Source organism: Dendrobates tinctorius, unplaced genomic scaffold, assembly GCF_039654945.1.
Source record: "Dendrobates tinctorius isolate UK_male_01 unplaced genomic scaffold, ASM3965494v1 ptg000070l, whole genome shotgun sequence".
NCBI lineage: Eukaryota > Metazoa > Chordata > Amphibia > Anura > Dendrobatidae > Dendrobates > Dendrobates tinctorius.
The window spans coordinates 61,944,300-61,958,503 of NW_027361738.1; the positions used below are offsets into that span (position 1 = coordinate 61,944,300).

The 14,204-nt window shown below is 42.5% G+C and overlaps 1 protein-coding gene across 6 annotated transcripts in view; it reads left to right on the forward strand.

Annotated features, from left to right (window-relative positions):
- Positions 1-14,204, forward strand: part of MPP7 (MAGUK p55 scaffold protein 7) — a 434,998-nt gene that overhangs the window by 380,595 nt on the left and 40,199 nt on the right. For all 6 annotated transcript variants that reach the window (XM_073581723.1, XM_073581726.1, XM_073581725.1 and 3 more), the window contains 2 exons: positions 9,197-9,290; positions 10,983-11,091. In XM_073581723.1, coding sequence (XP_073437824.1) covers positions 9,197-9,290; positions 10,983-11,091 — 203 coding nt within the window. The remainder of the gene's footprint in view (positions 1-9,196; positions 9,291-10,982; positions 11,092-14,204) is intronic.

Sequence of the window (14,204 nt, forward strand, 5' to 3'; positions counted from 1 at the left end):
AATGTAGAATTGGTGGGGAAAGGTTGAACTTGATGGTCCTGAGTCTTTTTTCAACCTATGTAACTATGTAATTTAATATATTAATATTAAATATATTTTAGTAAAAATATAAAAAAGATATTAAAGCTAATTAAATATATCAAGATATCAAGCTGATCTTTTTTTTTTTCCCAAAGACTCCCAACATATTTAAAAAAACAGTGCTTACCTCACCTCAATCGATCATTCACTGCGCCCATTCCAGCCCTTCCAGGGTCCCTACTGTTCTTTAAATCCCTGTATGGTTTTGCTAACAGGAAATGCCCACTCAGCCAATCACTATCAAAATTGATGCCCCGCCCCAGCCAATGATTGGCTGAGTAGTATTTCCTGTGTGTTAAAAGAGGAACAAATAATCTGAGACGAGTGTTGTCCCAAAAAGGAGATTTGGAATAGGTACAACGTCTGATCAGTGGAGGTAGTATTGTGGCTTTTCTTTTTAACTAGATTATGGCCCGATGCTATCGCATCGGGAGGATGCGATAGCATCACACCTCTTGCCATGTTAACCCTCAACACACACACTCCTCTCACCTTTCACCATCTCCACTCACTCTTTCACTCCACATACGACCCCTTCTCTCACTCCGTCTCTCATACTCACGCCGTCATCGCCGCTGCTCCACGATCCCCGACATCTTCTTCCGCCGGTGCCATCCTGAATCCAGACGTTGTCCACGCCGGCGACATGTTCTTGCGGCGACGCCATCTTGAGTATCGTGAAATCCCGCGATAGTCAAGATAGCGTCGCCGGAAGAACATGTCGCCGGCGTGGACGACGTCGGGATCCAAAATGGCGTCGGCGAAATCTCGTGAGTTTTCGCCGACGCCATTTTGGATCCCGACGTCGTCCTCGCCGGCGACATGTTCTTGCGGCGACGCCATCTTGACTATCGCGGGATTTCGCCGATCCAAAATGGCGTCACCGCAAGAACATGTCGCCGGCGTGGACGACATCGGGATCCAAAATGGCGTTGGCGTAATCTCGCGAGATTTCACCGACGCCATCTTTTTGGATCCCGAGTCGTCCACGCCAGCAACATGTTCTTGCGGCGACGCCATCTTGAATCTCGCGGGATTTCACGAAATCCAAGATGGCGTCGCCGCAAGAACATGTCGGCGGCCTGGAGAACGTCTGGATCCAGGATCGCGGCGGCGGAGGAAGACGTCGGGGCAGCGACGATGACGGTGTGAGTATGAGAAACGGAGTGAGAGAAAGGAACGTATGTGGAGTGAAAGAGTGAGTGGAGGTGAAAGGTGGGAGGAGTGTGTGTTGAGGCGGTGTGGTGTGTTGAGGGTTAACATGTGCGTGTGTGCGGTGACGTCACCGGTTACAACTGGACGGAAGTTGTTACAACCGGAAGCTGCTTAGGGCATTTGTTATTATAGATTCCACTGATAAAAAAAAAGTGCCTGATTTTTTAATTTTTAAGTTTTTCTCGAAACCATAATTGGGCAATAGATTGCAATAAATGGCGTTCTACTTAGTATATCTCACTGCTGCAGGATATGTGATATGTTTTATAGTCATGTTTATTCAGTGAATTAACCCTGAGTTTTGGGATTATTTATTTATATAGCGCCATTGGTTCCATGGTGCTGTACATGAGAAGGGGTTACATACAAGTTACAGATATCACTTACAGTAAACAAAGTAACAATCACAGACAGATATAGAGGGAAGAGAGGTCCCTGCCCTTTCGGGCTTACATGCTACAGGATGGTGGGGAAGGAGACAGTAGGTTGGGGGGGTTGCAGCAGCTCCAGTGATGGTGAGGCGGTAGCTCCGGTAGTGGTGAGGAGGCAGCGGGGATCATTGCAGGCTGTAGGCTTTCTTGAAGAGGTGGGTTTTCAGGTTCCGTCTGAAGGTTCCGAGTGTGGATGATAGCTGGACGTGTTGGGGCAAAGAATTCCAGAGGATGGGGGCTATTCGGGAGAAGTCTTGGAGGCGGTTGGGTGAGGAGCGAATAAGTGTGGAGGAGAGGAGGAGGTCTTGGGAGGACCGGAGATTACGTGAGGGAAGGTATCGGGAGATTAGTTCAGAGATGTATGGAGAAGACAGGTTGTAGATGGCCTTGTAGGTCAGTATTAGTAATTTGAACTGGATACGAAGTTACAGATGATAAAATATTACTTTTCTAGCTATTTTCTAGTATTTTTCTTGAAGGTGAACTGGTTCTATAACCATTAAAATTGGAAACAAATTAAAAACTATTCTCCACCTAAAACACACAGGATTCTCATTCACGCCAGCGAGTCTTTTGTTAAATAAATGACACTGGTTTTTGTAGGGATGAGATCCACACTACCGTGTCATTAGCTCGTGGGATGCCAGTCTATGACTGTGTAGTCAGTACACTATTCATTCTATGAAACTAGATACCATCCTCACCGCAGCATGACACATTGATGCTTGTATTAATCATTCTGGTAACACTGAGCCTGCTTCCTGAAGAAAGAATTTTACTGTATGTTACCACTAAAAACTACATTGTTTCATAGCTTACTTTCCTCTAGTTAGGTTTAAGGCTGAGTTCAGAATTCTGCTGGTTGGAATCCATCAGAGACACACACTCTCGACAGATTAACGAAGCATCTATAATGCGTGTCAGGTGTGGTGTGGTGCAGTGCATTGTGAGATAAGTTTTTTTTTTCTGTAGACATTACATATCTCAATTTGCAAAATGGACACTGAGCAAGCAGGAGGCACCAGGAAGTGGTTTGAGCATCAGATCGTTTTTTGTTTTTGTCTTTTGTCTATTGTTTTTGGTTTTTTTTTACCACTGGACAGGTTTCAGTATTATATGTACCTTGTATGTAGTAAAACACTTTCCAGTTGCTGTCTTCTGCTGTTCCCAGTGCCGCTCCAGTCATCTTCTGTGACTGGAGTTGTGACTGGCCGGTTTACTGCAGCATTTGCTGGACGGACCTGAAGTCACTGCAGTCACTACTCACTTTAAGACTTTGAGACTCTGAACAAGGCTCTCATTGTCTTACATTAAGGATAGGGTCACAATACCGTTTTCTCTACATCCAAGGAAAATGGTCAGATTCCGATCAGTAATCAAACGACCAGAATGGCATCACTTTTTATCAGATGTGGAAAGAAAGAAAAAAAAAAAAAGTTTCCCCACCTTCTCCATTCTGTCAGTCCATTAAAATCGCAGCACACTCAGATGTCATCTGAGTGCTTGCCAATGTATTTTCTCTGACCCATAGACTTGCATTGACAATTTTGATCTGACATGGATTAAAATTGGATATGTTTCCTATTTTGGACTAAGGAAAAAATTGGACCCATGCAGAGCCCCATAGAATAACATGGGTATGAGTGCTATCTGTGAAAACCCCATATAGCTCTCATCCAAGATAATCGGTCATGTGCACTAGCCCTAAGAGAAATAGTCATGGTGAACAGCGACGTCCAGCCCATCAGCGGCAGCACGGTGGTCCTGGGTTCGAATCCCACCAAGGACAACATCTGCAAGGAGTTTGTATGTTCTCCCCGTGTTTGCGTGGGTTTCCTCCGGGCACTCCGGTTTCCTCCCACACTCCAAAGACATACTGATAGGGAATTTAGATTGTGCGCCCCATCGGGGACAGTGATGATAATGTGTGCAAATTGTAAAGCGCTGCGGAATATGTTAGCGCTATATAAAAATAAAGATTATTATTATTATTATCAGCGCTATGGTCATAAATTGGTGGTGAGGCACCAAAGTGGCACAGGGAGCAGTAGAAGACGACCACCGGAAAGTATTTTACTATACACAGGAAGCATATGTTACTATTGCCTATCTTTTTGGTGAAATAAAAACAATATCCCGAAATGGCACTTTCAAGGTTCCACCACCTAAAGTGTTTCAAAACTGCTTAGAAATCAATAAAAAATACCTTAATGATCCCTCTCTTCTTCTTGTATTAGTGATGTGTTGACACTGAAAAATAGTAAAAAAAAGTAATGCGCCTATTGCGGAATCTCCTAGGTTCTCAACGGTCTCTTTTCCTCTTGCTCCCAGCTATGATGTGCCTTTGTACCTGTACATGTGACCCCTGCGGCCAATCACTAGACGTGGTGGTAATGTCTCTTGTACGTATGTATGCATCATAACAAAAGCAATAAAACCAGAAATCAGTGGAATTGTGGAAAACCTCTGATCTGGAGCAGTGAAGTTTCAGTAAGGTATTGCTCCTAGAATTATTTTAAGCAGTTTTGGGTACATTTTGGGTGGTTGGATCAACCCCTTTAAACTAGTGTAGCACATCGTGGCCATCATAGTCACTAATCTTATGGGTCCAATAGCGGCTGACTGCAAATTGATTTCTTTTGGTCGTGTTGTAACACAGTGCCAAGTAAGATCTTTTACGTCGTAGCTTTCTTATCCTACTTCCCACCAGAGTCAAGTCGTCTGTAACATAGTGAATTAAGAAATTACTTTGACATTTGCGAGCCGTCATTACTGGTTTGGCCCCCGACCACGCAGCCATCACACATGTTGAGTAGTGGATTAATTTGGAGGTGGAAGTTGACACAGTAAGACGAAACGTGTCTGCGTCTCGGCGCACATGTGTGACGCTCGGCCCTTTCCTTTAGTGAGCTGTCTGACAGATGAGTACATCTTTAACAGTCTACCCCGGTCTCACTCCCATCCCATACATGTGTTAAAATGTTCTGTTTAAGACATACTTAAAAAGATGATTTCCTCCAAGGGACTTTAACCTTTCTGTCCTCCACAGGAGGCTGAGGGCTTAATGCAGGTTAACATATGTTATCCCATAGGGAGCTCAGCCTCTGTTGTCAATTACACCCCATCAGCCGGCAGCAGGCGAGCGCACTGGAAATCCGCACGGACAAGTGATGGAAAAAGTAACCCTTATGACAAAACCATATTAAAGCCATCTAATAAATGTGGCTAGTATTTCTTCTTTTTTTTTGTACAATGTACATTGAAGCAGTTTTATTCTGCTACAGCTGTTTCTGGAACTGTGAAGACAGATGAGTGTAGTGAGCAGAGCTCGTATCAGTAATGGGCTGTGCATGTTCATAGAGCCCCGGCGTACATATGTCAATGAGATTAAATGCTTTTATTGGTCATATTTTTAGCATTTGTTTTTTAATTTTCTTATCAAAATCTTTTACCATTTTTTTTTTTTTGAAATGCAAAACAAAAAATACAATTAATTCGCCTCTGAAGTTTTCTTATCAGGCCAAACAATTCCTACAACTTTAAGGGTCTTTTTAATTTTTTTCCCCAATAATTGTATTTATTACTTATCCAAAGGATAGGTGATAAATGTATGATCGCTTGGGTCTGGACTCTTGGACTCTAACCAATCAGAAGAAAAGGGGCCCCTATGTATCCAAAGGATAAATGTATACTAAACAGAGGCACAGGGCTCTTCAGACCTCAACATCTCCTTAGCCACTGACTCCTATTTATGATAACCCTAATTTCCCTGCCGGTTATAATAGGAAATTTTTTCTAGATAAGTGTAGGCGTTCACGTCCTATTGTTTATGATTTCATGGATCTATTTGATATGAGGTCATTAGATGAGATATTTCAGGGCGGAGTACCACCCAGGGGTGCCTGATTCTTTTATGAACAACTTAGAAGTTTTATAACTGCTATATCCAAGCAAAATGATATCAGGAGACCTTTAACTCCCTTCGAGGAGCTCTGGGTCATGGGGGACCCTCCAGCCCACACTGTTTCTTTGCTGTACAATCTTTTCCAAAAAAGTCAGACTCCAACACATGACTTCCCATTATTTTTCTCAAAATGGGAGCATGACTTGGGGAGATCCTTATCTCAAGAGGTGAGGGGCAGGGTGCTTCTATTTACATTTAGAACGTCATTACACTCGGTATCACAGGAGAGGAGCTACAAGATTTTCACAAGGTGGTACCCATGTCCCTCTATGGCACATTCTATGTTTCCGGTGATTCTGGACACATGTTGGAGATGCTTACAGATAAAGGCACATATGTTCACATATGGTGGGACTGCCCGCCTATAAAGAAGTTGTGGCTGTCAATTTTTGATCTCTACAACAGGCTATCAATATGTCAAATTCAACCTACAGTGGAACTTGCACTTTTATCTTTATGTGATATGTCGATTTCCAGGTTTAAGAAGAATCTCCTCAGACACTTTCTCACGGCTACTCGGAATCTGATCCCCCGGTTTTGGAAGCAAGAGAAATACCCTTCTCGCTCTGAATTTGTTGCAGAACTCAATGATTTTTATAGAGTAAAGTATTTGCTAACCCAAACCACAGGGAACCTTGACAGACTACCGTATATAACACTTGGGCCTCTTGGCTAGCATTCAAGGAAACCCTGGAATTAGATATCTGGCTATCGGGACCTTGATTCATATATAGGATAGCATCAGAAATATTCTGTACACTCTAGATCTTGTTCACTTGCTTTGATGTTTGTCTTTGGCTTAAAATGGTCTTGACCAACTTATTATCTTTTCCATGGTAGGACGGAGGACATAAAAGTGCTCGAGGAGGGGTCTGGATTACTTGATAACTTATCCTTACCTCTACTTCCCCCTCTTTTTTTTCTCTCCCCCTGTCTTCCTTCCTCTCTTTACTTTTTCTTTTCTTCCCTCTGACCTCTTTTTCATTTTTTTCCTGTTATTTTAATGTTGTTCATCAAACCTCTATTTTAATTTTCATGAGAATACACAACACAGAGGTTGCTTTGTGTATGACAATTTTCTGGACTGAATGGTATTAATAGTTGTTGTTCCAATTAGAAGATAATATTGGTGTCAAGTACGCAACAATGGAATTAATATGCAATTTGTTTTTCATTCAAGAACCAGACATGATATTGTTGAAAGCAATGTTTTATTTTAATATTGTTAATTCAATAAACATGATTTACACAATGGATAAATGTATGGTCGCTGGGGTCTGGGCTCGTGGACCCCAACTGCTCAGAAGAACAGGGGACCCTACATATCCAAAGGATAAATGTACAATCGCTGGGTTCTCGGCCCATGGACCCCAACTGCTCAGAAGAACAGGGGCTGCTACATATCCAAAGGATAAATGTACGATCGCTGGGGTCTGGGCTCGTGGACCCCAACTGCTCAGAAGAACAGGGGCCCCTACATATCCAAAGGATAAATGTTCGATCACTGGGGTCTGGGCTCGTGAACCCCAACTGCTCAGAAGAACAGGGGCCCCTACATATCCAAAGGATAAATGTACAATCGCTGGGTTCTCGGCTCGTGGACCCCAACTGCTCAGAAGAACAGGGGCCCCTACATATCCAAAGGATAAATGTTCGATCACTGGGGTCTGGGCTTGTGAACCCCAACTGCTCAGAAGAACAGGGGCCCCTACATATCCAAAGGATAAATCTACGATCGCTGGGGTCTGGGCTCGAGGACCCCAACTGCTCAGAAGAACAGGGGCCCTTACATATCCAAAGGATAAATGTTCGATCGCTGGGGTCTGGGCTCGAGGACCCCAACTGCTCAGAAGAACAGGGGCCCTTACATATCCAAATGATAAATGTACGATCGCTGGGGTCTGGGCTCGAGGACCCCAACTACTCAGAACAGGGGCCCTTACATATCCAAAGGACAAATGTACGATCGCTAGGGTCTGGGCTCGAGGACCCCAACTGCTCAGAACAGGGGCCCCAAAGTGAATGGCGCAGTACTGCACATGTGCAGCCACCACTTCACGTACTTAGAGATTTTTTGATCTTTGTTCTGTGGATTGTTTGGGGTCCCAAGTGTTCGACTTCCTGCAATCATACATTTGTCACCTCTCTCATTACAAAATCCAATGTCCAAGTCCATGCACCATTGATAAATTCTCAGTAAAACCTCCCACTAGGCCCAAAAGTAGTAGACTATCTAAGAATCCCGAGGCACCAGAGGATAAGCTTTAAAAAGTTAGATCTTTATTCCATAATACTAAAAAATCGCAATAATAGGAAGACCAGGCAACGTTTCGGCCATATCTAGCCAAACTAGCTAGCTGTATTTTGAGACTTGAGAAAGGCCAGATATGAAACTTTGCCTGGTCTTCCTATTATTGTGATTTTTTTTTTTTTTAATATTATGGAATTAAGATCTAGCTTTTTAAGGATTATCCTCTGGTGCCTCGGGATTCTTGGATATTCTCTCCCGTTACAAAACCAAGTTTATTCACTGTCGAAAAATAATGTGCTTGATGTGAACATGGTCTTGAAGCGATTGGACCTCAGAAATGTTTAACAGCTGTCCTGCGGAGACGTGATTAATGATAGAGGGTCCCAACACTGTGACCCCCCCCCCCCTCACCCATTGATCATGAAAACAGGGGTCCCAATGTCATCTACGTAAATGGAGCAGTGGAATGGATGTGTGGACCACAGCCCCAGTCACTTCTATAGAGTGACAGACATGTTGTTGAACTTACAAACTACTGCTTCACTTGGGGGACTTTGGGACTCTTGTTCGCAGGATTGATGGAGCCTAGTAATCGGACCCCCTGCAGTTAGTAGAATGAAAGAGTTAAACTATTACTCCATTCTGTGAACTCTGCTTCCTGCAATACTCCCATAGTAAATGAATGGAGTGCTAGTTTGCATGTGACTTGCTCTCCATTCACATTAGATCTTTATTGTTGTGATCAGTCGGGGTCCCTGGCCACAGGAGAGGTAATAAATGTTTTTATCTTCCCAATATTAATGAACAAACGTGTAAAACCGCTATAGACTGTAGCACTAGGCGCTGTTCAGTAACTTGTACAGGGTAGGTTCACATGATTGTATAAAAAAATCCAGAAAACTAGGGTGAGTTTTTTTATCACTTGTCAACCACGTGCAATCCGTTTTTTTACTGCATCAGCTATTAATCATTTACTGGACCATTTACAGTTTCCCATGTTAGAGAATTGCAATGTAACTGTAAAAGTCAGATGTTATACTATTTCTCTGTATGGCATGTATTATTTTTTTTTGTTTGCACCCATAGACCTGAATAGTCATGTTTCACCCGATTTTTGGAGGAAACCGTTCATCTGCACTCCCAGTTTGGTTTGAGTGCTATCTTATTTTTTGACAGCTCTCGGGCTGAAAATACAAGCCCATATTATAATTTCAGTGTTATATCACTTACATGTTTTTCCATCTATAATGACAGATACGACAAGAGGAAAAAGGAACCAGGAGTGTGACGGCGTGGAATATATCTTTTTATCTAAACACTTGTTTGAAGCAGACATCCACAATAACAAGTAGGTTTCTTGCATAAAGTTTGCTTAATTATTGCTTAAAAGGGTTGTATGGTCTTAACGTATAAGTACAGTCACTCTACGTGGATTCAGGCTTCTAAACCCTCACAACGCACGCACTGCACTCTGTGAGAATTCTCGATGTTGGGAGCGGGCATTATGCATCCTCCTGGCCACAATCCGACCTTTCTCAATAAGCTTGCCTTGTGCAGGGCCGTGTCCATTTAGTCGAATTGTGGCCACGGGTCTGTATATCACATACTTGTGGTCACATGACCACCGGCAGCGATGAATCTGCATGCAATGTGAGAATGCACAAGTCTGCAGTCACATAGAGCTACTACAGACTTGTAGGTTAAGACCAGACAACCCCTATAAGCCTGAGGAGTGGGTTGAAAACTGAGTTGTGCCAATAACAGTCTCCAAACAAGGAGGGAGCATTTTAAGGGGTTATCCGGAACTTTTTTTTTCACCCCTATGGCTTTAAGCACTTTTTGGTAGGTAGTTACTAACTATCTGCCTGTTTTGCCTTGCGACGATCTGTCTTGGTTAATAACAGTCATTGACTGCTCCTGCCGACGATTCTCCTGTTTCATGTGATATAAAACATCGACAAAGCAGTTCCTTCTCTTCCACTCTGCTCTGTTGACGTTGCGTCACTCTTGACGTCATGTTGATTGACAGCCATCTCAACCTAACACAACGTGAAGCCGGCTGTCATTCAGCATGACATCAGCAGTGATGCCCTGTCAACAGAGCAGAGTGGAAGAGAAGGAACTACTCTGTCAAGATGACGTCACCGGAAGCAGGAGTATCCCCGACAGGAGCGGTCTGTGACCACTATGAGTCGGGAGAATAACAGAACAGGCAGGTAGTTAGCCGCTACCTGCCAATAACTGCTTAGCCCCATAGAAAAATAAAAAGATTCCTGGATAATGATAGCCCCTATAAACATAAGAAGCCTTAACCCATTATACGCCCATGGATAGGACTTATATTTCATTCCTGACCTTTATGGAGCATTACATTGTCTTCAGCTTTGGGCTGCCCATGGGTCTCCAACTGTTTTGGAACCTTGCTGGAAAGTACAGTTCCCCAACATTTGGCTGGCCGTAGATCGCCTGCTTCTGACCCAGAACATGATTGGCAGGAGAGGGTCCGTAGCTCATATGTTTAATATTTTAAGCTATCCTGTTTTGGTTTTTAAGCCCCAGATAAGCATTTATGACGAGTAATCTACCATCTTTTCTCTGTCAACAGTGACAAAGCCTTCCTTCCCGCCTCAGATATTGGCAACCCCAGGCAGCTATGCCTCAGCGTGCAATGAAATTTCAGTAGTTTCAATTGTTTAACTTCTCCAGTGTTTTATTGCATAGCATTAGCTCAGACAAAGAGGTGATGGAAAACATTAGTGGGCTCTTAGGCTGAAGTGTTTTTTCTTTGCCGGTTAACTGTAATACTAGCAGGTGTTAGTGATTTTGAAATGTAAAATACAAGCTTTATATATACATATCTTTTATATATGTTAAAAAATGACATATAACGGACTTGGCAGAACAACGACGTCTTCTAAAACATGGGGAGATAACATAGAAATCCTTCTGCTTCCAATTTAACCTTAGGAAAGATGTATCAATGTTTCTTTTTTACTAAAGAAAATAACATTTTTTTTGTCCTCTCATTTAATTTGATAAGGTTTATTGAGTACGGTGAATATAAAAACAATTACTACGGCACAAGCATCGACTCTGTGCGTTCTGTCCTGGCAAAGAGCAAAGTCTGCCTGCTAGATATACAGCCTCCCGTAAGTAGCATTGAAGAGGTACACTTTTCTATCCTTAAATGACTTAAATAGCAATTTCCTACTTTCCACCATTTGCAAGCAAGTATGTACAGTCATATGTTAAAGTTTGGGCACCCCTATTAATGTTAACCTTTTTTCTTTATAACAATTTTGGTTTTTGCAACAGCTATTTCAGTTTCATATATCTAATAACTTATTGACTCAGTTATATTTCTGGATTCAAATGCGCTTTATTGTACTAACAGAAAATGTGCAATCTGCATTTAAACAAAATTTGACAGGTGCAAAAGTATGGGCACCCTTATCATTTTCTTGATTTGAACACTCCTAACTACTTTTTACTGACTTCCTGAAGCACTAAATTGGTTTTGTAACCTCATTGAGCTTTGAACTTCATAGCCAGGTGTATCAAATCATGAGAAAAGGTATTTAAGGTGGCCACTTGCAAGTCGTTCTCCTATTTGATTCTCCTATGAAGAGTGGCATCATGGGCTCCTCAAAACAACTCTCAAATGATCTGAAAACAAAGATTATTCAACATAGCTTTTCAGGGGAAGGATACAAAAAGTTGTCTCAGAGATTTAACCTGTCAGTTTCCACTGTGAGGAACATAGTAAGGAAACAGAAGAACACAGGTACAGTTCTTGTTAAGCCCAGAAGTGGCAAGCCAAGAAAAATATCAGAAAGGCAGAGAAGAAGAATGGTGAGAACAGTCAAGGACAATCCACCGACCACCTCCAAAGACCTGCAGCATCATCTTGCTGCAGATGGTGTCACTGTGCATCGGTCAACAATACAGCGCACTTTGCACAAGGAGAAGCTGTATGGGAGAGTGATGCGAAAGAAGCCGTTTCTGCAAGCACGCCACAAACAGAGTCGCCTGAGGTATGCAAAAGCACATTTGGACAAGCCAGTTACATTTTGGAAGATGGTCCTGTGGACGGATGAAACAAAGATTGAGTTGTTTGGTCATACAAAAAGGCGTTATGCATGGAGGCTAAAAAACACAGCATTCCAAGAAAAACACTTGCTACCCACAGTAAAATTTGGTGGAGGTTCCATCATGCTTTGGGGCTGTGTGGCCAATGCCGGCACCGGGAATCTTGTTAAAGTTCAGGGTCGCATGGATTCAACTTAGTATCAGCAGATTCTTGACAATAATGTGCCAGAATCAGTGACGAAGTTGAAGTTACACAGGGGATGGATATTTCAGCAAGACAATGATCCAAAACACTGCTCCATATCTACTCAGGCATTCATGCAGAGGAACAATTACAATGTTCTGGAATGGCCATCCCAGTCCCCAGACCTAAATATCATTGAACATCTGTGGGATGATTTGAAGCGGGCTGTCCATGCTCGGCAACCATCAAACTTAACTGAACTGGAATTGTTTTGTAAACAGGAATGGTCACAAATACCTTCATCCAGGATCCAGGAACTCATTAATAGCTACAGGAAGCGACTAGAGGCTGTTATTTTTGCAAAAGGAGGATCTACGAAATATTAATGTCACTTTTATGTTGAGGTGCCCATACTTTTGCACCGGTCAAATTTTGTTTAAATGCAGATTGCACATTTTCTGTTAGTACAATAAACCTCATTTGAATCCAGAAATATAACTGAGTCAGTTATTAGATATATGAAACTGAAATAGCTGTTGCAAAAAACAAAATTGTTATAAAGAAAAAAGGTTAACATTAATAGGGGTGCACAAACTTTAACATATGACTGTATTTGTTATATGCTTAAGGGACTGCAAGAAATTCAGATTTCCTGATGTTACAGTGCAAAGTACAGTAATTGTTGCTCAAAAATGAACAAAAATAATTCAGCGATTCCGTCATCAATCTCCTCTTTTACCTTGATGTAATTTTTTCCCGTTTTACAATTAAAACTGAGAAACATATAAAGAAATCTCTTAGCCTTGCTCTTTTTTCTCTTTTTCTCTGCCTTGTATGTGGCTGCAGCTGGAGCCTCTCCCCACTCCTTCCTCTGCAGTAAAATGCATAAAAATAATTCAGTTATTCTGTAATTAATCTCTTCTTTTACCTTGATCTCATGTTGTATGGTATTACAATTAAAACTGAGAAATATAGAAAGAAGTCTTTTAGCTGTGCCCTTGCGCCTCTTTTTTACTGGCTGTGGAATAATTGGCTGCAGCTGGAGCCTCCCCTTACTACTAACTCTGCAGTAGAATGCACAAAAATAATTCAGTAATTCCGTCACTAATCTCCTATTTTATTTTCATCTCATTTTGTTTGGTATTATAATGTAAAGTGCTGCGGAATATGTTGGCGCTATAGAAATAAAATTATTATTATACCGTAATTAAAACTGAGAAATATAGGAACAAATTTCTTATCCGTGCTCTTGCGCCTCTTTCTCACTAGCTGTGGAGCAACTGGCTGCAGCTGGAGCCTCTCCCCACTCTTTCCTATGCAGTAGGATGCTTGGGCGGGCATACTGCCAGTTCAACCGGTGCAGTTGCATCGGGGCCCAGAGGCTCCAGGGGGCCCCTTCAGGGCAGCTAATAATGAGGGTAATCTGGCCAGTTTATGACCACTTATAAAATGTGATCAAAGTGCTGCCCATTGTGTTGGATTGTCAATGCAACCCTCATCTCCCACTCTTGACACACTGATGGCAACACCGCAGAAGAAATGCTAGCACAGGCTTCCAGTATCCTTTGTTTCATATGCTGCTCATCTCGTATCTTCACAGCATGGACAATTGCCTTCAGATGACCCCAAAGATAAAAGTCAAAGGGGGTCAGACCAGGAGACCTCGGTGGCCATTCAACTGGCCCACGACGACCAATCCACTTTCCAGGAAACTGTTCATGTAGGAATGCTCTGACCTGACACCCATAATTGATGGTACGGTGTGGTATATGGGGTACAAAGATAGTGGGGCCATTCTTCATCAATGGAAACCTCAATGCCACTGGATATCTGAAATTGCTACATGATGATGTGTTGCCCTCTTTATGCACTGAAGATGGCACGTTCCCTGAGTTTTTCCAGCAAGATGGTGCACCACCACATTATGGGTGTCAGGCCCGAGCATTCCTACAAGCAATTTGACCCCCTTAGACTAGCATTTCTTCTGCA